Raw genomic sequence first — 27,405 nt, 5'->3', positions numbered from 1 at the left:
ATAGGTTTGAGCACAAAGCCCAATATGAATATAGAATTTTTATGAAGGTTTAACATAAAGCACGAAACTTTTTTGCTAATAAAACGATATGAAACATGCTAAAAAAGAGAGAGGAAACACACATAATCGAAAATGGAATAAAATCAAGACCCGAATATTGATTACTTAATTTGTTTCTAGACTTTAAAAACTAGTCGAATATTCCACTCATGAAATTTCAGTGGGAAAAAGCCTAGTCGAATATTCGATTACTTGGACAAGGAGCAAAGGAAAAGAAAAAAAGAAACCTTTCCTGGTTTGCAAAAGACGTGCAGCACATCGTTTTGTCTTCTTCTTTTGAACCTAACTTATCATCCAACGGTTCATATCAAAACAATCCAACGGCGGTCGCTTACTCCGTTCCTCATTATATATCAAACCAGACCAAACCCAATCCATCATCTACTGTAATCGATCACGCTCACTAAAACCTCGTACTCATCGGCCCTGTCTTCTTCTCTAGATCTACTCTCAACCATGGCCACTATCACTGTTGTTAAAGCTAGGCAGATCTTCGACAGCCGTGGCAACCCCACCGTCGAGGTTTGCTTCTTCTCGGCTCTCTCTCTATACTTTTGTTTAATTCGTTGTGGATCTGAGATACCTTTTTGATCGGCGAATAGAGAACTATGATTTCATGTTGATTCCTTTCTCTGAATCGATCATGTAGTTTGATTGTGTTTGTTTTAGAAGATTCTTACGAACGGATCTGTTTGAGCTAGCTTCGTTGTGAGAAAGATTGAGCTTAATGGTTGTATTGTTTAATCTGATTATTGTGATATTTAGGTTGATGTACACACATCCACTGGTGTCAAGGTTACAGCAGCTGTTCCTAGTGGAGCTTCCACTGGTATCTACGAGGCTCTTGAGCTTAGGGATGGTGGCTCTGACTACCTTGGAAAGGGTGTTTCTAAGGTTAGTGACTGCGTCTTATTCTTATTTTTTTATGTTTGTTTTGATATGAATGTGTTTCTTTTTTTTTGGTCTGATTTGTTATTTGTTTGATGTCATTTAGGCTGTTGGCAATGTGAACAACATCATCGGCCCAGCATTGATTGGAAAGGTGAGTATCTCTATTGTGCATTAGTTATGTTTTGGAAGTTGTTATTGTTATCTGACATTCAATGTTGTTTCTTGCAGGACCCAACTCAGCAGACTGCTATTGACAACTTCATGGTCCATGAACTTGATGGCACCCAGAACGAGTGGGGTTGGTGCAAACAAAAGGTGATTTAATATCGAAATTCTTGTTTTATTCTTTCATTTAATAACGAAAGACGATTCTGACCATCTTGTTTCTTTTTTTTTTTTTTTGTGTTCTCAGCTTGGAGCCAATGCTATCCTTGCTGTGTCTCTTGCTGTCTGCAAGGCTGGGGCCGTTGTCAGTGGCATTCCTCTCTACAAGGTATGGCAATCTTGAGACTTGTGAGAAAACTGTTTTGCTACTTGTTTTTTCTGGTACTAGATGTTCTAAGCTATTCATTTTTGAGTGCAGCACATTGCCAATCTCGCTGGTAACCCTAAGATTGTGCTACCTGTTCCTGCCTTCAACGTTATCAATGGTGGATCACATGCCGGAAACAAGCTCGCTATGCAGGCACGTTCGTTGTTATTTCTTTTTTTTCGTTGCTTTTCAAATATCAAACTTTTGTAGCGTTGAATATTTCTGACTATCTATTGATGTTTGCAGGAGTTTATGATTCTCCCTATCGGAGCTTCATCTTTCAAAGAAGCCATGAAAATGGGTGTTGAGGTTTACCACAACTTGAAGGTAAACCCTCAAATTTATAGTGATCTTCGAAAGTTCCTCATTAATGATATGCAAACTATGTATTGCTATTAAAGCTGCTGTGACTTCAGTTAATTCCTGTTAACTAAGCATGTCTTCTTATGTTTTGTCTCCAGTCTGTGATTAAGAAGAAGTACGGCCAGGACGCTACAAACGTTGGTGATGAAGGTGGCTTTGCACCAAACATTCAGGAGAACAAGGAAGGTCTTGAATTGCTCAAGACCGCCATTGAAAAGGCTGGCTACACTGGCAAGGTTGTCATTGGAATGGATGTTGCCGCTTCCGAGTTCTACTCATCAGACAAGACCTACGACTTGAATTTCAAGGAAGAGGTGGAACTTCTCTTTCTATATTATAATGGCTTCCTCTTTCTAAATTGATTAAACGCAAGGACTATTCTCTCAACCTCGAGCTCCTGCTCTGTTTGTTTCTCTGCAGAACAACAATGGCTCTCAGAAGATTTCTGGTGATGCACTCAAGGACCTCTACAAGTCCTTTGTTTCGGAGTACCCAATCGTGTCTATTGAGGATCCATTTGACCAAGATGACTGGGAGCACTACGCTAAGATGACCGCTGAGTGTGGAGACAATGTTCAGATTGTCGGTGATGACTTGTTGGTCACCAACCCCAAGGTTTGTAACCGAATCACATGATCGTACCACTTTCTGTCTCTTTTACCTAGAACTTTCTCTCAAAGTGCTTATATCTCTGCTTAACTCTTTCTTCTTCCAGAGGGTTGCGAAGGCAATCGCAGAGAAGTCTTGCAATGCTCTTCTCTTGAAGGTATTCTCCATCCCAGATTATAGTCCTAGTTCAGTTGAAAATAATTCAACAGTTACTGACTAAATCTTTGGTGAACAGGTTAACCAAATCGGGTCAGTGACAGAGAGTATTGAGGCAGTGAGGATGTCGAAGAAAGCAGGATGGGGAGTGATGACCAGCCACAGAAGTGGTGAAACCGAGGACACCTTCATCGCTGACCTAGCTGTTGGCTTGTCTACTGTAAGTTTTGAACCATTTAAAACATTGTCAAGCAAACCAAATCCCTGTTGTCTGATTCTCATTTGGATCTATCTCTCCAGGGACAAATCAAGACTGGAGCTCCTTGCAGGTCCGAGCGTCTTGCCAAGTACAACCAGGTCAAACATCCCTAACCAAAATGATCTTTGTGTTTTTAACAAGAATAAATACCCCAGTTGATTTGTATTGGCTATTAACTGTTTCGTTTGCTTTGATGTAACTATTAACAGCTTTTGCGTATTGAGGAGGAGTTGGGATCAGAGGCAGTTTACGCTGGAGCTAACTTCCGCAAACCTGTGGAGCCCTACTAGACAAAGTGCCAGTTTCTTTGTGACGAGAAGAAGAAGATCAGAGTTGTGTTTGCTCCTTTTACTTAAATAAAACATTTTAAGTTTTTGCTACGTTGTTGGTTTTTTCCTGTTTATCGTTTGAACCCTTTTTGGGAAGAAAGAAGATAAACCTGAGATAGCTCTGGCTTTTTTATATGAAGACAGCAGCTTTTCTTAATCTGATATCGGCTTTGATCTCAAGTGACAGACATGGGGTTTTGTCTTTAAATGGGGTTCTAAATATTTGATGGGTTTCAGTCATTTCTTTCAAATTATGAATCTATAACTGGAACACACTAGTCCGTTTGTGCCTCTCTGCGAACTACTGAGGCACTTAAACGAAACTTATCGAAGATTATTGAGTTGTAACCAGAATAGTTCGTCTTCTCGGTTAAATGGTTCACATAACCTTAAGCAACATAGTCTTGAACGTGATTGTGGAACATTTTACGTTACTAATACAGTATGTGCATGATCTTATCAATAGCAGGTTTGCCCGAGTGGTTAAGGGGGAAGACTTAAGTTCTTCTGCACATAAGTGCGCGTGGGTTCGAACCCCACAGCCTGCATTGTCATTTCTTTTTGTTTTGAATTTCTCTGGTGTTTTCAAGTGGGCATTGAACACCAACATAATCTCACATTTGCTGATGTTTTTTTTCTCATTAATAACTAAAGTTATCATGGCTTCCACTTGATTTATTATATAGCACACTAAGAACATTTTAAGTTTATTTTTCTTTAAACGAACGAACAATAGGTTTATAAAGCAGGTTTGATCGGAGTTGTTAAGGGGATGACTTATAGTTTAGAAATCAGATTTTTCTTTAATGATAAAAGCTCTTCTGTAATAATATCAATATATCATTATCCAGGAAAAAGTTCTATAATTGCTATAAAATGTTAACCGAACCAAAATTTTTAAAAATGACAAGAAGGCATCAACAATTCACTTCTTGGAACGTTTCAAGAAAACAAGAAACCCTATACTCGTCAAGACAATAACCCCAGCCACAACACCAGTTCTCCAACAAACCAAACCCCCACCAACACCTCCACAATCAAAACTCCCCTCAGACAAATCTCCAACCATCTCAACACACAACGTCTCAGCAAAATCCAAATGCAACCTCAAAACCTTTCTCCCCAAAGACCTAGCAAAACCAACAGCAGCAACAACATCGCTATCCCCACTTATCAAAACCCTATCACCTTCGTCATCTTCATACATTATCTGCAGTACAACCTCATCACAACACCCTTCCATCACACCACTCATCACCTCCTCAAAACTCTCGCCCGTTGCGTTAAACCTATGCACTCTCCCTTTACGGTCTTCAAACTTAAAAGCAAACAAACAACTCATCACACTACTCCCTTGAGACTGTAACTTCCCTCCCGTCTCTCCTCCTCCTCCCCCTCCCACTCCTCCTCCCTCCGAGTTCAACAACGTCGCCGACATATCGCTATGCGTCTCGTAATCCTCAGGCGGATGCTGCTCTAACGTGAGAGCCGAGTCCCAAAACTTTTGCATCATATCGTTAACGGCTCCCGAGCTGTTCTCGACGGTGGAGATAGCCGCGTGAGTTATCTGCAACACGTCGACGCAAGCCGCTGCGTATCCGTCTTTATCTAAAACCGGAAGGTGAAGAAACTTACCGTCGTGCATGATGTGCAACGCGTCGACGATCGTTGTCTCCATCGACGCGCATTCAGGGCTCGGCGTCATCACTTTCTCGACTAGCGTTAGCTCGGGGGAGAGATTCTGCGCCACGACTCTCATTAAAATGTCTTTTGACGTTAGTATACCGTGTATCTTGTTCCCCACGGCAATGATCACCGAGTTAACTTTTAGGTCACGCATTTTTTTGGAAGCTACGAAGACGGGATCCGAGGGAGAGACGAGTGCTACTTTCGAGTGTTCTGTGATGATCGTGGATAAGGCTGGTTTGAACATGTGGTCTCTTAACGTTTCGATGAATGGATAAGGAGCTGATGATGATGCGGCAGCATGAGCTAAGGCGCTTCCTTGCTCGGCTGCTTTCTCCATGCGGGAGATGGCGTCGTAGAGACATTTGGTTATGTCTAAAATAGCGATGACTTCGCCGTTCTCCACTACTGGTAAGTGTCTGAACTTCCCTTGAACCATTTTCTCGAGAGCTTGGATGGCGAGTGAGTCAGACGTGACGAAGATTGGGTTTCTTGTCATGACTTTGGAGACGAGAGTGTGTTCTGGTCTTAACCCTTCCGCGATCACTCTCGTTGCTATGTCCTTGTCCGTGACGATGCCTGAGAGAAGAGCGCTTGTGTCGGTGAGGAGGACCGCGTCGACGCGGCGTGAAGCCATCCTTCGACATGCGTCGAAGACGGTTGTTGCCTCGGGGATGGTTAGGGCTTTGGATAAGCGTAGCTTCTTGACGGTTCTTTCGATTTCGGAGACCGGTTCAGGGAGAGGTGAACCGGGTTTGGGGGAGGTGGTTTCGTTGAAGCTACTGTTTCCGCTTTCTTGGGTGTGGAGAACCGGTTTCTTGGAGGCTGATGAGCCTCGCCTTATGCTTCTCCTCCCTGATGAAGTCATGTTTAGGTGTATGATCCTTTTAATCAGCCATTAATCTACAAAAACAAGACAATTAATAGTTACAAATACTTGTCAAAAGCAACACAAGAAGAGATGCAAAACATACACATGAATCATCATAATCTAGATACAATAATCAAACCATTTGTAATACCTTTTAATGAGAAAGACAATACAAGCAGAAAGGACATTAATGATATATATTTCCTTATACAATGTGTTAGAGATTTGGGACATTCAGACAATTTGATGCAGATTAATTAACATGAATGTAGTAATGTTCTTACCTATGAGATGCAATCGAAAACCAATATGAAGATTCTGACCGGCGACTCAAGAATGATGGTGAAGATATTGAAAAGGTTGAATTTATATGTATGATCTTAAACAAAAAGAACTCATGGAGGTTTGATATCCAGAAATGAGGATTGATCTCTGTTATCCGTTTTTTTTCTCTCTCCTTTTTAGCTATTTTCTATTTTCCTTACCAACGTGTCAGGTGGTGCGTGGTGGTGGTGTTGCCACTCACCCCAAAAAATTAGAAGATGAATACAATCATTCTTTTATCATTGCTAACTAACATATGCTAATGAGAACGTTCTATTTTGTTGACGATTTTATTCGAAGGAGTAATTCGATTTTTAATAAGAACGTTCTAGTTGGTGTAATTAGTAGATAATTATTTGTGCCTTGATTTATCTGAGGCCTGAGGGGTGATTGGATTTTCGAAGGATAAAACTGTGAGTAAAAAAGAAAAGGATATAATATGCAAGAGATCATATATCTTATTATTGGTGATTTCAAATAAAATAATAATTAATCTATATATAATAGCAAACCATTTTTGGTGATAGATGACATCATCAATTTTTTATAGGAAAATAAAAATTTAATCTAGCGGTTAGATTTGTTCGTTATTTTTGATCTAGGGGATGAAAGGTTCTATTCCTTTTGAGTGGCTTACATCATCAAAAAATTGTTGTGTCATTTATCTTTTCCAACCGTCTTCTTTCTCAAACAACACAACCCTTCGTAGTTCGTATATGGCATCTTTCCCGAATATCTCGCTCGAAGAAGTTTACGTCATCAACATCTTTCCCAAATAGTTTTATTCTCAAACAACACAACCCTTAAATCACACCTCTCTGATCAATATATATACGTGACGCTTTTACATTTGATGTACGATAGTCATTCAGCAGCGTCTCTTGTTGGGACACCTCTGATTTTAAACGTCCCGAGAAGACGTTTCATACAATGAAGGGATGTATGAAATTTATAGGCACGTTTCGTGACGAGCAAACTTACAATTTGACTCCAGAGGAAGTAGAATTTTTATGCTTCTCTATCCGAAAAATTAAAACAAGCAAGTAATATAATGTGAATCAGTATGAAATTTGATGGGGGAGTACGAAATTTTAATATGCTTGCGAGGGGAATGGAGAGTTTCCACGATCAAGTTTCAGATAGAAGGTTAGGAAGAGAATCTGAAAATCACAGAGGTATGGGTGAAAAAAGTCTGTATTGTTCGATCTGTTTTAATTAGGGTCGAACGGACGGCCCACAATATAAAATTTACGTTCATGTCCAAAACTTTAAACGTATATTTCTTTTATTACAATTTATCCCCAGAATATGTGCAAAATATGAAATTGTAACACATCTTCTATGAATCATCACTAATCAATTTACCGCTAATATATAAATCATGTTAACGTACACACTAAACTTGAATTTATGATATTTTAAAATTTAACTTCTGATCTTAATATGTAGTATATATAATACAAGGGATAAGATGGCAAGTGAAGGAAATATCTTTTGAATATTTGTACGCTCCAAACTGATTAGGCTTGTGACTGTATTTTATCAAGTATTACCCCTGGGACAATGCTTACCATCCTTGCTGGTAGGTTCAAGGGCGAGAGAGTTGTATTTTTGAAGCAACTTCCCTGTCGTTTGCTTACTGTAACTTGGTGAGTTTTAACTTCTGCTCATTTCTATTATCTATCTGAATAATACTTCTGCCAACTGACATGTTCTTTTTTTTTTTGTAATTGCACTACAAGAAAACAGATTAATTCCTATGGAGAATTTAGTTAGAAACTTGGTTCAAGAAAAGATTTAGTTAGAAATTCGTAGAAAAAAACTATTTTCGACAAAAAATAGTCGGTTACATATCGTCGGAGAAAAAAATTCGTCATAATTTTTTAATCGAATTTCCGTTGAAATTTTTGACTGATATTATTAGTTAGAAATTTTTAATTAATTTTTAAAATAAAATATATTAATTATTTTTTGAAAAATAATATTTACAATTGTTTTAATAAATATTTTAACTATTTATATAAAAATAAAATTAAAATTAAAAATAAAATTTGAATTTTTATAGTATAACTATTTTAAAAACGTTTATAAAATTTAAGAAAAGAACTTTCAACATTTTATAAATTGAAAACGTTTTTAGAGAAGTGGAAAAACGTTTTTACAATTTTTAAGAACATAACAAGTTTTATAAATTGAAAATGTTTTTAATCAATCATTTTGTGATTGAAAACGTTTTTTAAAACGTGAAAACATTTTTATAAATTTTTTAAAATTAGCATTTTATAAATTAAAACAAACTTAAAATGTTTTATAAGAGCTTAAAGACGTTTTATAAATCATAAAAATGTTTTATAAGAACAAAAACTAATAAAAAGGTTAAAAACATTTATATATATAATATTTTTTACAATTATAAAAACTTCAAATTAAAAAATGTTTATTTTCTAGGTTGTAAAATAAAAAATAAAAATAAAAACAACAAATTAAACAAACAACCTAGAAAATCACAACCAAAACCTATCTAGACCATAACCTAACAAAAAATCTAACATCTAATTCTTAAAAATCTTCATTGTAAAGAATCTAACATTTAAAATCTAAAATCCAAAAGTCTAATATTCATGAAAATTTTGGTGTCTTATTTTTTCGGGGAAAGTCAAATTCCGACGAAATTCTGACGACCATATACATTTGTCGCAATTTCATCAAAATATTTGTTAATTGGTTAACTGACCAAGTTATGAGACAAGAATATGCAAGTACACTTAAATGGAAGAGGATAGTTGGAAATTTAAGTGAATTCTTGCAATCATTTAGTTTTGCAATTTTAGATGAACAGTTATAACTATTTATGATTGTAACTATTTGTGATAAATCGTTGCAAATTTTGATGATAAATCATTGCAACTTTGATGATTAATGCTGTTGGTGTTTGACCATTGTAATTTTTTGTTAATCATCGTAACTATTGGTGTTAACAATTGTAATTCTTGGTTAACTATGGTGATTATTAACCAAAAGTGATCACCTGTTTCATTCAGTTTGATGCTATGAATACTACCCATTACACCCTTAGTATTTATATAAAGTATTGTCAGCCTTGGCAAATCATAACTTAAAAATAACAACAAAAAAATCCAAAACTAATTGCTAAAATAAAAAATGATTTATTGTTCAAGGATTATCAAATATTGTTTAAACATATATAAAATTAAAAGAATCTGTTATACATAGTTTGAATAAAACTTTGATTTTCTTATCATGCGTGTAACTCAATACTTATAATTTATACACATTCTTATAACAAATCTATAATATATTTAAATTGTATTAAAATTTTGTATAGCTCCCCCACAGACTACGGGGGTCCACATCCTGGTCAATAATAATAAGAATATGAAAATTTATGACTGGTTTAAAATTTTAAGAATGATAAGTGAATTAAAAGAAATGACAAAAGCTTAATTAAAAGGATATGTATTCAAAACACCAACATATTCATATATTATGAAACACCAACATCCAGTCGTTGTTAAGTCACTTTTTTTAACCCAACATCTCAATCTCATGACTATTATTTTTGACATTTCATCTAGCTATAACCAATATAGTTGAGATTTTATAATAATATATAGTATATAAATTTTACGTTATAGAAATTTAATCATTTTACTTTAGAATGTAAAAAGAATCACCTGCTTTCATCTTCTAGTCCTTTGTGATAGTGTATATAATATCAAAACGTATTTTTTGTATCTTCTTCCGATTAGTAATTTAAATCGAAAAACTTACGTACAAAGGTTGGTTGGTTACGAATGATTTTTGTTAGTTACATGATTAACGTCTAGAAGTTGCAATGTCAATGTAAGTATACTGACGACGTGTAACGTGTATGATACTTTTATGCCAGAATACATAGAAGTTAATATGTCCTACCACGTGCAACTCGACTAATTTGTAAACTAGAAGATTGGGTCGTGCACGTGCTTGCTAATTGTAAACTTGTACTTGTGAATATTATACCAAACTCGAACTTCAAGTATATATACATCGGAGCCACTATTAAGCTAACGTAAATCAGGGCGAGTTTCGCACTAGCTAGTAGAGAGTTTTTGGTCCTCTATATGAATATTTCCGGCAAAAAGACTTGCGAGTTTTCTGGGGCTCAAAACTCTTGTACCTATCTTTAAAAAAGTTCAAAACTCTTTTCAGTATCCTCCATTCTCGAGATTTGAGTGTACGAAGTTAAAGGAATGAAAGAAATAGCCGACGTGCGTTGTGAATTAATATACATGTTATAGATGGTGCACACTTTATCTTGTTTTATCTTTCAAAGACGAGTTCGCTAGATGAGCCGGCCTTAATATGATGCCGCGTGAACGGAAATGAAACTAATTATGAAAGAACTAAAAGAAAAAGTAGATTATTAAAAAGTATGAAGTATCTTACCACACACTTTGGCTCTAACTGGTGATCAGTAAAGAATAATAACCAGGAAAGGAATGGAGAGGGAAAAAATAATAGGAATATTGTTCCCTATTGTTCCTTCCCGGATTTCATAAGGAATATATTTCTTCTTTAATTCCTTAAATTAAAATGAATGATAAGGAATACTGAAAAAAAATATTCTTTATAAATGGTGTCGAGTTTAAGGAATGAAAAAGAATTAATTATTCTCATTCTTTATAAATGATGTCAAGTTTAAAGAATAAAGAAGGAATTACTCATTCCCACTCATTCTTTTAGTTACCAGTTAGAGCCTTTGTTTGTGACTTAATGATGTAGTGATAAGCTAACCAGACTATAGATAACGAGTTTAAGCGGTTTAACTTATTAAATTTTTAGGCAGTATAAAACTTTCCGGGCCAGAGCTTGTTTTACTCGACTAAATAGTTCGAGTATGCAAACGTTAGTACGTTGTATGTCGCTAAAATTGATTAGCGTTTGTATATACGTAATGCTAGAAAATTACTCAACATCCACCTCAAATTAATTAGTACAATTACATTTATCTAAAAATATTCAAATACATATATAGATACTAATTAACATTCTAACCATCGGTAACCTTTTAGCGGTTTTTGGGTGGCTTAGTTGAAACATCATTCTGCACATCATTTTGCAGTAAATGATCTATATATTAGGATGAAAGTTAACCATGGTTATATGGATATATGATTCAAAAGACACGTGGAAAAGTACGTTTGAAAAAGGCATGCACTAGTAAATTAAGCATTGTATATACTTTTTTATTGCATTGTATATACTCTGTGTAGAGTGTGACCTTGAACTGTAAGAAGAGGAAGATGGCATTTGTCTTCCAGTTGGCACTGTCTCAGTTTGCATGAGAGAAGTAAGAAAATCACTGTGGTCTTTGTCTCATTGATTAAGTTTCCCCATGTTGATCATGGATCATATCATACTGACAACAAAAACAAAATTAGTGACATCACAATATTTAATAACTAGCGTTACATTTTTGATTTTTCAACATCACAATATTAATAACTAGCTTTACATTTTTCTAAAAAGTACTGCATGATCTTGTGGCTGAGAAGATCCATTAACCAGTGTCGCCCAAGAGGATAAGAGTAGGGTGAGAAATGAAGTCCCTAATCCTCTAAAATTTAATGTGTTATTTATTGTCCTTTTCAGTACTTTTTCCATGGTGAATAATTTAATAAGCGAGTTAAGCGAATCTGATACAAAATGTAAATATAACAAAGAATCTTAAGATAGGAGATGAGGCCTTTGAGGAGCATCTGGGTCCACGTCTCACACAGTGCGTAAAACGTGATGCCTGCCACCGACGGTTACCACATGAAGAGGGGACCTTGTGAGAAATTATAGGATTTTTTTTTGTAAAACGAAAAATTATAGGATTTTTGGTTTATGTTTTTCTTCACAACAATTTTTTTGTTTTATTATTTATTATAGGACGAACTTTAGGAATTTACCCAAAAATTGGAATTGTGAAAATATTTCGTGGATTATGTCAAGATTGTTTGTTTTGGTAAAGTCGCAAGTGAGCGGTTCGGCCTTTGCTGATTCCATTCAGTACGGGGATAAATATTGCGAAGTTTTTATGACTCTAACCAAAAAAGAGTAAAAATGAATGTTGAAAAGAAAAATTACAGAGTCCACATGTCCTAATCAGCCGTTTACGTGGCTTATTCCAGGTGTTGGCACTAATTTTTTTCATTCAGCTTTTTACTCGAACGTTATAAAATAAGTTCGATGGTGAGTCATTTTAAACACCAGTAAAATGAGCATAAAAGGCCCCTTCCATTGCTAAAGGTGTTGTATTTATAAAGTTTTACTAAGTTCGGATTTGGATATTAGATTGGATCCATAAATATGAGGTTAAGTGTCCGATCAATTAAATGATTTTAGTTAGAATATTAGCTTTCTTTCTACTAACTCTCAGTGAATGCATCTTCTAGCAACATGTCATATGTGGTGTAGACTAGAGCCGGTCCTAGAAAAATTTGGGCTAGAAACTAAAACTTTGTTGGCCTGTTAAATATTAAAAATAAAAAATTATAAAATGAAAAGTCAAGGTTTCAAACTCATAACCTTTTGAAAGCCAACAATAGTACAATCACCAAGTTGGTTAAAGAAAATTTTGTCAATAAAATCTGTCGAACATGTAACCAAATATGTGAAGGCCGGAAACTTGTGTTTCACCCACTTCCATTCAGAGCCGACTCGGATGTAGATATTTTTTGTGCTTTAGTTTTTTTCTAAATCTGCGAATTTTTCATTTTTATCCGGATTTTTCGAAAGGAATCCGGATATCCCAAAAAAATCCGACTAGTGTCTAATGATTGTCCACCAAAAATTTGGGCACTGTTCGCCATAGAATCCGTCGAAGACATCCAAGAGATCTGTAAAAAATTAGTTTATTTTTTAAAATTAGTAAAATACATTGAAAATGGTCAGAAGTCCAATAGACATTTGAGCTTACGACTGGTTGTCTAGCTATAACTTGAAGCTTACGTATTAGTTTTAGGAGCCAAAATTTATATAAAAGTTTAATGGTTTCAAATTTTGTTAAAGTCTGCTTATGACCCTGCAACCTGCTCCCATATCTTTGGAAAATTATAGCATAATAATCAAAATACCATAAGAAGGAATATTATCAAGATAAAAATAAGGTTAGACTGGTGCAAGTAGGAGTATTCAATCAGGTAAAACCAAACAAATTAAAATAAAAACGAAACGACATAGAATTTTTTAAAAAATTTAATAATATCAAATAAACCGAATGAATATATTTATAGTATATGAATATAATTTAATATATAAACTGATAAAACCAAAAAAGAATATCACAATTAACTAAAATAGTTAGGTATGAGCATTCGGGATCACAATCGTATTTTGGTTTTACCCAATCGGGTTTCGGTTTTTTGGGTTTATCAAAATCAACCCCATTCAGATTATTTGAAAGTTCGGTTCGGGATCGGTTCGGGTTCTATCGGATTCGGGTTAGGGTTAGTAAATTTTCAAAGAACCGGTACAATCCAATGTACTTACGGGTTCGGGTCTCACTCAGTTCTTCAGTTTTAAAATATCTGATGTGTACCTATTTTGTAACCAAAACATAAGTGAAATCGGTTTTTATCGGGTTTTAAATACCTAATTTGTAACCAAAACATAAGTAAAATCGAATTAAAAATAAAAAATAAATATCAACAATGATCATTCAAAATCAAAAGAAAAAGAAACATATTTACTGGTAAAAAATCAAATAAATGAAAGCATAAAACGAAAACTACGTTCTCATGAAATGAGAAATATTATTTAACGAAAATAAAATTTAAGTCTAAATATTTTAAAATTCAACAGTCACGTTTAACCATCAACTTTCATATAATAAAATCATCAATCTTCATGTAAATAGATAAGCATTTTAGATATTCAATATATCTTAATGTATTTTGAATACATATTAAGAATTAAGATCATGTTACAAAATCTTTCTTGGGTTTTGAATGTTTCAGGTTCTATCGAATATCCGTTTAAATTCAGTTTCGGTTTGGATAATATTCATAATCCGAAATACCATAAAACAAGATTCATTCGGTATTTATGTCGGGTTCAGATTTATTTTTACTGATTCAGATTCGGTTCGGATTTTCGGATTCAGTTTATTTGTCAAATAGCTGAATAAAAGTAGTTCAACCGATAAAAAATACATTATTTTGTAATTGATTATAAATTTTGGGTGTCATTAAATATTATCTAGAAAATTGAGAACATTACTTATTTTGGAACAAAATAGAAATTCTTAAAATCCAATTAAATGATACGTAGGGAGTACCAAAATAATTGTTGTAAGACGTATCACCTTACTAACATTCAACTATGTTTTCTCGTCTTAAACAAAATGCAAATTTTTTTTTGCAATAGTTGAAAACCCAACTTCAGGAATAAACAATAAACATGTTTTACGTTAAAAGTTTGAACCATGTTTATCATCTTCGCATACAAATCGATTTTACTAAATTTATCTCTAAATTATCATAGAATCACATTGAACTATATATAACAATTTTCAAATACCGTAGAACATACCATGATTTAGAAAATATTATATCTCCACCTATTAAAACGGTTGATAAATTAATGCATGGACAAAACTTCATCTGAATTTAAATTCTACTACAAATCCACCAGACATGAAAGGTTAATAAAAAGTTTCATAAAAAATGTAACACATATTTCTTTCTTTTTAGTTGTGTTACAATACACAAAGAAGAACAAAGAAACTAAAGAGAAAAAGAGATAGAACGAACAAAATAACAACTCTGCGAATTTATTATTATTATTATTATTATCATCTCAAGTCATCTTCCAATAGTCCAGGAGACTAAGAAAGACGTTAACAAACATTATTTTAAAAACTTTTCCCGCCGGTCAAACGGTTGTTCGCGCTTGAACCAACGGCTTTATAAAAAATACAAAGACATAAATCACATACGATCGCAATCTCCTCTGTTCCTTCATAAGTTAAAGGCCAAAAATGCTTTTAGCTTTAATCTATATAACTCGCCTCTAGATCACTCAACTTCGTCATTACCAAGAGAAACGGTGTGTTCTTATCCTCTCAAAGCTATCCCACCGGGACCGAACCAACTCTTATCACTTTGATCTATCTATCTCCCACAGGTAAATCTTTCTTACTTTGATTATTTATGTTTTTGTGTTTTTCATTTTTTTTTTTTACAATTTCATCAATTTGTTGTGAAATGAAAAGTCTTCTTCAACCTAACTCACCTAAAATCAATGACTCCCGGAGATCTCTCTAAACCCTCCAACAGAAAAAAAAATTGGATCTAAAACGTTTCAGACTCTTTGTAGAAATTTTCAACCTTTTTTAATCCTTTTTCTTGCAGTTAAAAATAGAAACTTTGCAAAGCTTTAAGCTTTTTGATGAAGGAACAAGTTGTGTAATAGAGACAGAACTGAAGTAGATAAATGGATAAACAAGCGAGAGAAGATACTACATGGGTTCCTCAGACACCCATCAAGCCAATTGCTCCGATCTACCCAGATCATCAGATTCAGACAGAAGAAGAAAGGTAAAGTCTTTTGTCCTAAATTTAGAAACTTTTTCAAAGATTAATGTTTGTGTAATGGGCTAAAAGGAAGTGATGCATGCAGGTTACTCGTTGGGAACAAAGACAAGAGTGGTGTTGACCATTTGTCTTTTGTAGATTTGCTGGCTCTAGCCAACACTGCTTCATCAGTGTTTTTGTCTCGCCAGACTGGGATTGATAAAGGTAAAGAGAGAGAGATAGAGAGGGCTTTGATTAGAGATTGAAACTGATTTGTCATCTGATGATTTGTCATTTTTTTTTTGCAGAACATGTCATCAAGACTCCTGAAAAGCCAAAGAGGAAGAAGCATAGGCCAAAGGTTGTTAGAGAAGTGAAACCGAAGAGAGTTCCTAAGCCCAGAACTCCGAAGAAGCCTGCTGCTGCTGCTGTTGAGGAGGGTCAAGAAAGCAAAACGCCTAAGAGGAAGTACGTGAGGAAGAAAAAGGAAGAAGCTGATGAGGATCAAGAATACACACCACTTGAAGAGTCAGCAGCAGCAGCTGGAGAAGCATCAGCTCATGGAAAGAAGGCTTGTCGAAGAACTTTGGACTTTGAGGGCGACAGTCTCGAACCCGAGAAGGACGAGATTCAACACAGAGATGAGACAGGAGAAAAGCAGGATCAAGAGTTGCAAGATTGTCATATGGCAGTGCCTAGCACGCCTAAGAGAAAGCGCAGCAGCCAACCTAGAAGAATGGGAAAGGAGCCTGTGAAGAATAATGAGGCGCAAGCTACAAAGAGAAGACAAGGAAAAAAACCAAATAGTAACATATATTTTTCAGGGAGTCAATACGATGAGGTGTTTGAGTACTACAACGAAGAGCAATTGTTGTATTTAAATGACTCGCCGCAGAAAGGGACTAGATCTCAAGCCAATCCAAACACATCGTTCGCTGGACAACAACAACTTGTTGTACAAGACTGCTACAGTTTTGCATCTCAGGGCAGTTCTAGTAGAGTCCTAACCTTTCAAGGAAGGCAGAGCTTTGAGTCTATGGACAAGATAGGCACCCCAACAAAGAAGAGAACTACAGGTCATGCTCGATTCCGGGGTTTGTCTTCCATAAATAAATCTACACAAATGTCTGAGCAGTCACAAGCAGGACGGTATAGCAGCAGACAACAGGTTATTGCTAAGAAACCGGTGGCGTCGAGCAGAAAAAAGCGAACCAGTAAGTCTCAGAAATCACAGACCAAGCAGCTCGCTCTTCTCCCTAATCACTGCCAGTTTCCACCTTTATTTGCTGGTAAATGAATATACATACACAACTAGATCTTTCTTTCTTAAAATCTTGAACTATTTTTGTTGCTAATGGTGATGTATCTTTACAGCAGGACTTTCTCCAGATGAAATTTGGAGACAACGTTACTCTGTTGAAGCAATCAGCGAGCTAATGCGTTTATTAGACATCAACAGAGAGTACTCGGAAACTGCTCTTGTTCCTTATGGAACGAACAGCAGTTACAGCATAGGCAACGAGATTGTAATCTTCAACGGTGGCCCTGGAGCTATAGTGCCTTCAACTCGTGTGAAGAAACCACGGCGCGAACGAGCGAAGGTTAATATAGATAACGAGACGGATAGAGTCTGGAAGCTTTTGATGGATAATATTGATAGCGAAGGTGTTGACGGATCAGACGAGAAGAAGGCCAAATGGTGGGAGGAAGAACGTAATGTGTTTAGAGGACGTGCTGACTCATTCATAGCACGAATGCATCTTGTACAAGGTAAACATATACACCACATGTTGTATAAACTGTAAGTCTAATTAAGACTCTTAGTTATATAACTTGTTGTTATGGTCTTTGGTTTTGGTAACAGGGGATAGACGTTTTACACCATGGAAAGGATCAGTTGTTGATTCTGTGGTTGGAGTGTTTCTCACTCAAAACGTTTCTGATCATCTCTCAAGGTATTAGCTCTTTACATAGTTCTATGTCTAATACTTGATCTAAGACAAGAAACAAAACGCAAAAACTAACTTATTTTCTTCTCTCTAGCTCCGCGTTCATGTCATTGGCTGCGGCGTACCCTGCACCAGTAATACCCAGCAGTGACTTTGAAGTAGGCACAAGCTCCATGCCTTCGATACGAATAACTTACTTGGATTCGGATGAACCGGTCTCAAACCCACCAGTTCACAATGAGGTTTCTGCTACTTTAAACATCACACAGCCTGATGAGGAGAAGGATTATGTAAACAGCAATGACACCTCAAGGAGCAGCAGTGAGATTGCCAGCTCAGGGAATGAATCAGCTGCCAAAACCATGGATCCAAAGGCGCGGGTGGATTTAGACAGAACTGGCTCAAGCGTGGAAGTTATGAAGACAGATCAGATGTACCTTGTCCAAGAGCTGCTTCCATCTGAAGATTCTGTACTTACATGTCAGAAGTCATTGGTTTCTGAGACTCCTCAAAGCACAGAGAGAACAGGATCAAGCTCTGAGATCAACTCAGAAGCAGAGCATTATACGTCCTATGTGAAGCTCCTAGAGTCTCAGGGGTCTGCTCAGCTACAAGAGAAAGAAAGAGACGTCATCACAGCTGATACTGTCTTAGTGGAAGAGGCCAATCAAAAGACTCAGTGTTCAAGCAGTCCTGGAAGTTTACAAGTATCCTCAAACACGTCTCCTGGTGATTGCAGCTCAGAGGTTAAGGACATCAAGTCATTGAAAGGGAAAGCAAAGTGTACTGATGATGATGAACCATGTTGCTTCTTTGGGGATGTCTTGAGTGTTCACAAACCAGATATACCTGAAAGCTCTAGCAGCGTTCCTTCAGCAAAACTGGTGATAGAAACTCGGATTCCAGATATTAATGAAAGCACGAACTGTCTTGATGTCCAAGAAGGCACCGAGAAGCAATCAGGACATGACTCATCATCCAAAGAGATCAATCCTATGGATAAGGCTGCTTTCAATGCGAACGGGAAGAAGATTCTAAAGGAGGTAGCAGAGGAGTTTGATTGGGACAGTTTAAGAAGAGAAGCACAAGATAGAGAAGGCAAAAGAGAGAAAACAGCAAGGACCTTGGACTCTGTTGACTGGGAAGCCATAAGAACTGCTGATGTCAATGAAGTTGCTGAAACCATCAAGAGCCGTGGGATGAACCATAAACTTGCTGAACGTATACAGGTACATTTTTTTCTCACAACATTGGCCAAGTTTATTTGATGATCTCCGTTTTGATTTATCTGATGTTGAAACATGAAAAATAATGCCAGGGCTTCCTTAACCGACTGCTAACAGACCATGGAAGTCTTGATCTCGAATGGTTGAGAGATGTTCCACCTGACAAAGCAAAGTGAGTGTTTTTGTTTCTTACTTATTAGCAGCAGACATTGCGTTTGCTCCTTGGATTCTAATAATATTATACAAACATGCAGGGAATATCTTCTGAGCTTCAATGGACTAGGCCTGAAAAGTGTGGAGTGTGTTAGGCTGCTAACTCTGCACCATCTTGCCTTTCCAGTAAGCTTGAATCATCTTTTTTTCTTCTCGTTCTTGTGTATGATGTATGAACTTAAAGCAAAACTTAATGACAGGTTGATACGAATGTTGGACGCATAGCAGTTAGACTCGGATGGGTACCCCTTCAACCTCTCCCGGAGTCTCTTCAGCTGCATCTTCTAGAAATGTAAGCACTCTACAGTATGGTTCTAACTTGAAACTGTATCTTATTCTTCCCTGATATATTTTGGTTTTATGCAGGTATCCTGTACTTGAGTCTATACAGAAGTATCTTTGGCCACGTCTATGCAAATTCGACCAAAAAACATTGTAAGACCCTCTCGTAATGTTTATGCTCATTCTGATACCCCCATTCATTAGTCTAACGCTTTACCATCATCATTCAGGTATGAATTGCATTACCAAATGATTACTTTCGGAAAGGTATGTAAAAATATACACACATATATAAGGGTGAAGATTACAGGCAAGACACGTGATTAAGTTTCTGATCTACTTGACTCTTAGGTGTTCTGCACGAAGAGCAAACCCAACTGCAATGCCTGTCCTATGAGAGGGGAATGCAGACACTTTGCTAGTGCGTTTGCAAGGTACTGATACTACAACTTCTTCCCTTAAACCAGAACCCTTTATATATATATATATATCATTCTGAACTGATGCTGATAATTATATAATCGTTACTTGTTTTATAGTGCGAGGTTATCTTTACCGGGTCCAGAGAAAGGAATGGAGACACCTGATTTGTCTCTACGCAGCCTGCCTGAGCCATTGCGGAGACAGCAGGGGTTAGAAGTAGTCAACCACTCAGAAGCAGCAAATAGAGTCACAAGCTGTGAACCGATAATCGAAGAGCCAGCATCACCAGAGCCGCAGTGTGAAGAAGTAACTATAGCTGACATAGAGGAGGCTTTCTATGAAGATCCTGAAGAGATCCCAACGATAAGACTGAACATGGACGCATTTACAAACAACCTGAAGAAAATTTTTGAACACAGCAAGGAACTACAAGATGGAAACATGTCTGGAGCTTTGGTTGCTCTTACTGCTGAGGCTGCATCTCTTCCGATGCCTAAGCTCAAAAACATTAGTCAGCTGAGGACAGAACACCAAGTGTAAGTGTGCCATTTTTCTCTGTTAATAAGAAACACATTCTCTCATCATTAGGTGGCAGACTAATCGTTTAAATGGTTTGACTTTTCTAACAGTTTACTCTGTTTTGTTTGATATTTTTGCAGGTATGAACTTAACGATGACCATCATCTTCTAAAACAGGTATGATATACATATTTCTATCATAGCTGAAAATACAACTCATAATTGGTGTTTGGCAGCTACATTGTGTCTCAAGTGATGTCAGTATAACTAGTTCTTTGTGTTTGCTTTGGCAGTTTCAATTTGAGAAGCGAGAAACTGATGATCCATGTTCCTATTTACTTGCTATATGGACACCAGGTAACCTATAAATCATTTAGTTGGATCTCAATTAAACTTAGTTGTTTCATTAATCACTATGATTTTTAAACTAGGTGAGACGGTTGATTCCATCCAACCAACTAGAAGCAAATGCATTTGGCAAGAAGCAGGCAAAATGTGTGATGAGCCAACTTGTTTCTCTTGCAACAACATAAGGGAGACGCAATCACAGACCGTTAGAGGAACCATCTTGGTAAGCAGTCTGCATCCAACTCTTTTTGCATATAACTACTCCATGTTTTGACTAATAAATTGCAAACGGTATGGTGTAAATTTCATGCAGGTGCCTTGTAGAACCGCAATGAGAGGTAGTTTCCCACTCAATGGGACATACTTCCAAGTCAACGAGGTTACACTTCCAAAACTCAATATCCAATCTTTTTTTTATGTTTATTATATGCACTGGAAAGTTTTCTGATGTAATTCCGTTTATAGGTGTTTGCGGATCATGAGTCTAGTCTAACGCCAATTGATGTTCCAAGAGAATTGTTATGGAACCTTCCTAGAAGAACCGTCTACTTTGGCACATCTATCCCATCAATATTTAAAGGTATATTGATCTTCACCATCATTAGATTCTAATGTAAACGATAATGTTCTAACTTGTTAAGCTATTTTGTTTCAGGTTTATCTACTGAAACAATTCAACAATGTTTCTGGAGAGGTAATAGATTCCGCTTAAGCTATAGATCAGTTCTCGCTTAAGTCTAAAACATAACTTACTGTTAAAACATGTATAGGGTATGTATGTGTGAGAGGATTTGATAGGAAGACAAGAGGACCAAAGCCTTTGATTGCGAGGTTGCACTTTCCGAAAAGCAAAATGAAGTCACAGGTTAATCCGGATGGATGATGCATAGGTAGTAAGAAAGCAGACTCGGCCTATGGTTTACCAAACAAGCCAATGTAAAATATTAGAGTCGTAACAGGTCTTTGAACTCCATGTTAGTGCGTGTCTTTGTTTGTATTAATTAGGAAGTCACAAGAACGAAACCAAGTAGCTAAGCTGAATCTCTCGTCTTTTCTTTATGTATTGTTCTCTGCCAAGTAGATGCCAACTTTTACTTGTTTAGTTTCCCATACCAATGTGTTTTGCTTTTGATTACTGGTTTACCAGAACCAAATTACTCGGTTCAGATGGTTCAACCGGACCAAATAATTTCGATAATGGGCCACTAAATGGGCCTAATAGCTCCGAACTTTGCATTTGCTCTCGTCTCTTTAAAATCCCCAATTCACAAACCCTAATTGATCGGAGCTCGTCCACACCTCTACCATTTTTGCCGAATCCGAAGCTTTTCTTATCTTCTCCTTCTTCCTCGGAGAGATTCTCATCTCAGTTGTTTAGATTGTAATTTAGGGTTTTTCTCTATCGATTTGCTGTAATGCTCTGCATGTTGATCGATTTTCGCCGATTAGGTTTCAATTAGGGAAATTTCGCCTAGTTTATTTCGATTCGTGTATTGATAATAGTCACTGAAGATGGAGAATTCGCGTCGACCGTTTGATAGATCCAGAGATCCAGGGCCGATTAAAAAGCCCAGGCTCATCAGCGATGCTGAACCAATCCGTCCTGTGAATTCCAACGCGCGCCAGTTTCCGCCGCAGAGACAGCTCGGTGGTGGTGCGGCGGCGGGAGTGGGAGTTCCACCTGCGGCGGCGTCGACGTCAAGGTTTCGAGCAGCTGGTGGTGGTGGGGGGAGAGAAACGGAGAGTAGTAGCGAGGCCTATGAGCCGCAGCTGGTTCATCCGCATTACGAGCTTGTGAATCAGTATAAGTCGGCGTTATCCGAGCTCACGTTCAACTCCAAGCCGATCATAACGAACCTCACGATAATTGCTGGGGAGAATGTTCATGCCGCTAAGGCCGTTGTGTCCACTATTTGCAACAACATCATAGAGGTGATCTCATGACCACTTTGTTATAAATCCATGTTTGTGTCATTGTATATAAGTTAAAGAAGGTGAAGGTGGTGGTTGAGATTGTGATCTGTACACGAGGTTTAATGAGAAAAGAAAAAAAAAATCGAGTTTTGAAAATCAACTCTTAGTGTCTTTTCTGTAAATTATTTGTTTTTTTTATACTTTATTCGTCAAGGCGCAGCTCATTCTTGTGAATCAAAGTTTTTAGTTTATGCCATCTATTGGGATCACATTCTGGACAACTATATTAAATTAGCTGTTGCCCATGCAACAGTTTTGGTCCATATTCATTTTGTAAGAATGCATATATCAGCTCCTCCTGTCATTGTACTGAGTTTTGTTTATAGGAGTGTGTAGTCTCTTTTACAACCTTGGAGTTGTTTAATTGTTTTTTTTTCTTTTTGAACTTTGCCATATGACAAGAGCTTCAAAAGCTCTGTGTTAAGTGAGTTTGTATTTTCTGTTAGTCGCTTCTGCTTGCGGAAACCATATTTAGTCATTTTTGGCAGACGAGAATCATTGGAGCCTATTCAGTGAAGTCGGTGGGAAGACATGGATTTGCTATTTCACTGTTTGTCACTTTAGCTTAGACATGGTCACTGCTTGTAGTGTTGCTCTACCATTTTTAGGAACGTGGATTTGCCAACGCTGTTCAATGGCTTCATGTGTCCCATCTTTAGATTCCTTGTTTGTCAGGATATAAGTTAGTAGTAGCTTGAATGGAATCATATGTTGTGCTTTGAATTCTAGCTGAAGATAAGTTATTTATATTTGGTTTTTATCCTTTTTGGTGCCTTCTATTCGGGAAATCCTTGATGTTACTCTCTATAAGATCAAATTTCCCATTTTCTGGGTATCTGATTTAAAGAATTTCATGCAGGTACCAAGTGATCAGAAGCTGCCAACATTGTACCTGTTGGACAGCATTGTGAAGAACATTGGAAGGGATTACATTAAGTACTTTGCTGCCAGGCTGCCTGAGGTTGGCGTTTTGTTGGTAGTCATAATTATATAGTTTCTTTTGCCTACAACTTTATCTGATCGATCTCTTTTCATTTCTGTGCAGGTATTTGTTAAAGCTTACAGACAAGTTGACCCTCCTATGCGTTCTAATATGCGGCATCTCTTTGGAACCTGGAAAGGAGTCTTTCATCCGCAAATACTTCAGCAAATTGAGAAAGAACTTGGCTTTAATGCTAGAAGTGATGGTCAAGCAGTTGCTGTTAATGCTGGCAGAACTGATCTGCAATCTCAGCGACCACCAAATAGCATCCATGTGAATCCCAAATATCTAGAAAGGCAACGACTCCAACAGACAGGGCGGGTAAGCAAAGTAAACTTGCGGCCACTAAATTTTATTGGTGACAAGAAAACCATGGTAACTTCATTGAAGTTTCCTGAGTATCTTTTTGTTCTTTTATGTGCAGACAAAAGTAATGGTTACGGATGTCCCTGAGGTCGCATCCAATTTGACTAGGGATCCAGAAAGACTGGAGAGAGTTTCAAGCACAGCATCTGGAGGCTTGTGGGCAGGTCCAGCCAAAGTGAATGTAAGATGATTTTTCCTCTGCTTGGTTAGAGTTTGTCTTAAGTTCTGTCTTCTGACTGTGACATTGTATGTTGAATTCAGACCATTAGACGATCTCAAAAAGATTCACTCAGTGAACCCCTCTACGAGAAAGACATCGAGTCAATAGCAGAGGAATATGACTATGCTTCTGATCTACCGCATAATGCTAGATCAGTGGTTAAGAAAGTTGGTCCAAGGATTACTGATGATGGGAGTGGAAAACAATGGTACGAAGCTATGAGCAGGGGTCCTGATCTGATTTCTGACCAGAGGGAAGGGTTACACACCAAAAGCAGAATGTCCAACTACGCTACTGCGAGACTAGAAAATTCGGAATCAAGTGGTCCCAGTAGAAATATAGGCGTGACTTATGATAGTTGGAAAAACTCTGAGGAAGAAGAGTTTATGTGGGACATGCACTCAAGGTTATCCGAAACAGATGTGGCCACTATCAACCCGAAGATTGAATTTCAAGATCCAGATGAATCAGAGAGACTGGTAACCTATGATTGTAATTAGCGTTACTTTTTGTTATGATGCATCTCATATAGTTTCATGTCTTTTAACCTCTTCCCATCTTGTAGGCATCTAAAAATCACCTCTTAAAACGACCAAGATATTCAGCTATCGACCCAAGGCTTGATCCGGAGAAGTATTCCAGCGAGCAAAAAGATCCAAGTATTCTTGGCCCCTGGACGTCTTCTCCTAGATCTTTGCATGACTCAGAAGTTCTTCCTTCTATTAGTGCAACCTCTAATGCAGCTAGAAAGGGAATTCAGCCTCAATCTAGGATTGCTAGCTCTGGAATTTTGCCAATGTCAGATAGGCAGTCAACCACTAAACAGAATGTGACCAAGCAAGATTTTGGAAGAGCTCACTCCCTCCCTCAACGTGATCCTAGGGCTTCCCGGTTTCCCGCAAAATCTCAAAGTGACTCCGTACGGCCCTTATCTTCTAGTAGCCAGTCTAAAAACACAAATAAGCTTGAACTACCTGATGCATCTCCAGTTGGAAAGTTTGACTCTAAGTCAACAGCTGAAAATGCTCGAGGACAAGCCAACATGAATGATTTGTTGGCAGCTGTCATGAAGAGTGGAATCCTTTCTAATAATGCAACTTGTGGTGGAAGCAAGGAGGAGATGTCTCCAAACGAGGTTGACCCAAGGGCACTAACCCTGTCAGCAGTCGCTAAGCTGAAAACTTTGCCAACTTCAGTGGCTGGCGCAGTGTCTCTTACTGGTGTCACATCAGCACAGACATCAAAAGAGAATAGTAAGGCCTCGGACCCTATTTCGTGCCTCTTGAGCTCCTTAGTTTCAAAGGGCTTGATATCTGCTTCAAAGACGGAGGTGCCATCTCTCGCTCAATCTGCGGCTCCTTCCGTTTCACAGGACCACAGTCCTGATCATTCTACTAGTAGCTCTATGTCTGTTGTTCCATCAGAGGCTCAGCCAGTGGTTCTGGTGAAGAAGGATCCTTCCACTGCCCCGAAGGTAGCACCACCGGAAATAGAAAAATTGGAACCCGAAAACCTCATAGGATTGAAGTTCAGAGCAGATAAAATCCGTGAACTTCACCCTTCGGTGATAAGTAGTCTCTTTGATGACCTTCCACATCTCTGCACCTCCTGTGGCGTTCGTCTTAAGCAAAAGGAAGAACTTGACAGGCACATGGAGGAGCTGCACGAAAAGAAGAAGCTCGAGTTAAATGGCACGAACACTAAATGTAGGGTTTGGTTTGCAAAGGCTGATGACTGGATAGCGAAATCTGGAGAGGTAGAACCTGAATATGAGGAAGTTCTGAGTGAAGCCGAGAGTGCAGCTGAGGATGGTCCAGCCGTAGCTGCTGATGAGAACCAGTACGCATGTATATTATGTGGAGAGATGTTTGAGGACTATTTCAGTCAAGAAATGGATCAATGGATGTTCAAGGGAGTTTCTTACTTGAACATTCCTCCTGCTGAGAGTGACGCGAATGGACCGATCGTGCACGCCGCTTGTTTGACCAAGAGTTCTTTACCGGGCTTGGGAGTTGGGAATGCAATCAAACAGGTAACTTAGTTCTATAGTCAATCTCTTAGGCTTTGTGAGAAAATCCCATCTTTAGTTCAGCATGAATCTACCTTTACGTGTTTTTTCTCGTTTGGTTCTATTCTGCTAGGAAATTATTGAGTAGCCTCCATATGAAGGCCAAAGAAAACTAAGCTGGAGGAAGCGGTGGCATCACAGGGGAAACAGGTTTGGTGATTTCACGTGATGCTAGTTTTGTAGAAAAGTGTCGTGTTCTGAGTTGAGAAAAAAAAAAGAAAGATGTGCAGTATTTACACAAAAAAAAAAGAAATATATTGCTTTGTGTCTCTCTACTTTCTTCATTCTATACAAAAGAGAAAAGAGGCCTTCCCAATATTGCACATTCCAGATTCTATGCCTTTCTTTCTTGTTTCACAAGGTTTCTTATGAGAATAGATTTGGCAGGCTACGTATCATGAACACCCAAAGCAACAAACCATGACAATATATGGTAGCCTTACCAATGACTATTTGTCTATTTCTGTTGAAAGATTGTTCTATCATACATTTGACTCTTTTTGAGTGTAGTTATGGTTATCATGTGAATTCTCATAGAATTAAAGTTGCCTTTACTAGCTTTGCATATTTGGGAAAGAGCAGAATCAGTTAACATTAATTGGAGAGAGAGTGGCAAAAAGTTTATGAGAGTTAATTCAATGTGTGTTACTATAGGCTGTGTTGGTGGGGAGAGAGCCAGGAAGCAGAGGGACGGTCCTCTTGCTTCACTGTTCCTTTTTTTTCGGAAACTTCAATTTTCACGTGAACAAGAGCTGGTCAAATATTAATGTGTATTCGAGTAGGCTGATCCTTGTTTCTTTCAGTTTCATCGAAGATAAGCGAATGATTTGATTATTCATAATGCAACTAGTCCTTGTTTATAATCGCAAATAGATTACCACAAAATTACTTAAACAACCGAACTTTAGCAATAATTTGCCTAGGTAGCTTTAATGACCTTATCAAAACATTTTTTTTGCTTTTTATTTAAGACTCGATTCGTTTTCGTAACGTCTTTGATGACTCATGATGCCATTTTAACCATTTATTATCAATTAGACTTTGAGTAAGTCCAATCCATCATCTTTAGGTAGACTTTTTGTCCAACCAATCTAGTTTTAATTTATGCTTACTTTAGACCATAGTTTTACGTTGCTATCAAAGAGATGTCTTGACAAATTCGATTTAGTTTTAGAACTTTTGTCAATTGGGG

The 27,405-nt window shown here is 37.3% G+C and overlaps 4 protein-coding genes and 1 non-coding gene across 7 annotated transcripts; 4 read left to right on the top strand and 1 right to left on the bottom strand.

Moving 5' to 3' along the window:
- The first annotated feature begins 424 nt into the window (after positions 1 to 424).
- On the top strand, positions 425 to 3,356 carry LOC108813571 (bifunctional enolase 2/transcriptional activator). The gene is made up of 13 exons (XM_018586156.2): positions 425 to 582; positions 826 to 954; positions 1,055 to 1,102; positions 1,180 to 1,266; positions 1,364 to 1,444; positions 1,535 to 1,636; positions 1,730 to 1,810; positions 1,945 to 2,160; positions 2,267 to 2,461; positions 2,562 to 2,612; positions 2,691 to 2,831; positions 2,912 to 2,968; positions 3,080 to 3,356. The coding sequence occupies exons 1-13, from the start codon at positions 517 to 519 to the stop codon at positions 3,158 to 3,160; spliced, it is 1,335 nt and encodes a 444-aa protein (XP_018441658.1). The 5' UTR covers positions 425 to 516; the 3' UTR covers positions 3,161 to 3,356.
- A 308-nt stretch (positions 3,357 to 3,664) lies between these two features.
- On the top strand, positions 3,665 to 3,747 carry TRNAL-UAA (transfer RNA leucine (anticodon UAA)). The gene has a single exon. It is a non-coding gene; the product is annotated as a tRNA-Leu (tRNA).
- A 269-nt stretch (positions 3,748 to 4,016) lies between these two features.
- Positions 4,017 to 6,289, bottom strand: LOC108811077 (CBS domain-containing protein CBSCBSPB2). Its single transcript, XM_018583134.2, has 2 exons — positions 6,041 to 6,289; positions 4,017 to 5,788 (listed from the first exon to the last, which is right to left on the bottom strand). The coding sequence occupies exon 2, from the start codon at positions 5,751 to 5,753 to the stop codon at positions 4,125 to 4,127; it is 1,629 nt and encodes a 542-aa protein (XP_018438636.1). The 5' UTR covers positions 5,754 to 5,788; positions 6,041 to 6,289; the 3' UTR covers positions 4,017 to 4,124.
- An 8,786-nt stretch (positions 6,290 to 15,075) lies between these two features.
- On the top strand, positions 15,076 to 21,713 carry LOC108812074 (DNA glycosylase/AP lyase ROS1). Of its 2 annotated transcripts, none has more exons than XM_018584227.2 (21): positions 15,076 to 15,254; positions 15,482 to 15,667; positions 15,750 to 15,868; positions 15,952 to 16,932; positions 17,021 to 17,413; positions 17,508 to 17,598; positions 17,687 to 18,821; positions 18,911 to 18,990; positions 19,073 to 19,157; positions 19,232 to 19,323; positions 19,398 to 19,466; positions 19,544 to 19,580; positions 19,665 to 19,747; positions 19,853 to 20,272; positions 20,396 to 20,432; positions 20,549 to 20,612; positions 20,687 to 20,826; positions 20,917 to 20,982; positions 21,069 to 21,183; positions 21,259 to 21,297; positions 21,374 to 21,713. In XM_018584227.2, exons 2-21 carry the CDS (start codon positions 15,564 to 15,566, stop codon positions 21,484 to 21,486), a joined length of 4,263 nt encoding a protein of 1,420 aa, XP_018439729.1. In that variant the 5' UTR covers positions 15,076 to 15,254; positions 15,482 to 15,563; the 3' UTR covers positions 21,487 to 21,713. The 2 variants fall into 2 exon arrangements, with proteins under 2 accessions (XP_018439729.1, XP_018439728.1); XM_018584226.2 differs by having other exon boundaries at positions 17,018 to 17,413.
- Positions 21,714 to 21,880: 167 nt separating this feature from the next.
- On the top strand, positions 21,881 to 26,531 carry LOC108812587 (polyadenylation and cleavage factor homolog 4). 2 transcript variants are annotated; one of them, XM_018584882.2, is made up of 7 exons: positions 21,881 to 22,535; positions 23,437 to 23,538; positions 23,623 to 23,889; positions 23,984 to 24,106; positions 24,187 to 24,624; positions 24,711 to 26,177; positions 26,287 to 26,531. In XM_018584882.2, exons 1-7 carry the CDS (start codon positions 22,116 to 22,118, stop codon positions 26,299 to 26,301), a joined length of 2,832 nt encoding a protein of 943 aa, XP_018440384.2. In that variant the 5' UTR covers positions 21,881 to 22,115; the 3' UTR covers positions 26,302 to 26,531. The 2 variants fall into 2 exon arrangements, with proteins under 2 accessions (XP_018440384.2, XP_018440385.2); XM_018584883.2 differs by having other exon boundaries at positions 21,882 to 22,535; positions 23,623 to 23,880.
- Positions 26,532 to 27,405: the final 874 nt, after the last annotated feature.

The sequence above is a fragment of the Raphanus sativus genome, chromosome 6 (assembly GCF_000801105.2).
Source record: "Raphanus sativus cultivar WK10039 chromosome 6, ASM80110v3, whole genome shotgun sequence".
Taxonomy (NCBI): Eukaryota; Viridiplantae; Streptophyta; class Magnoliopsida; order Brassicales; family Brassicaceae; genus Raphanus; species Raphanus sativus.
The sequence above is the reverse complement of the archived record's forward strand: the minus strand, read 5'-3'. Positions and strand labels throughout refer to the sequence as shown.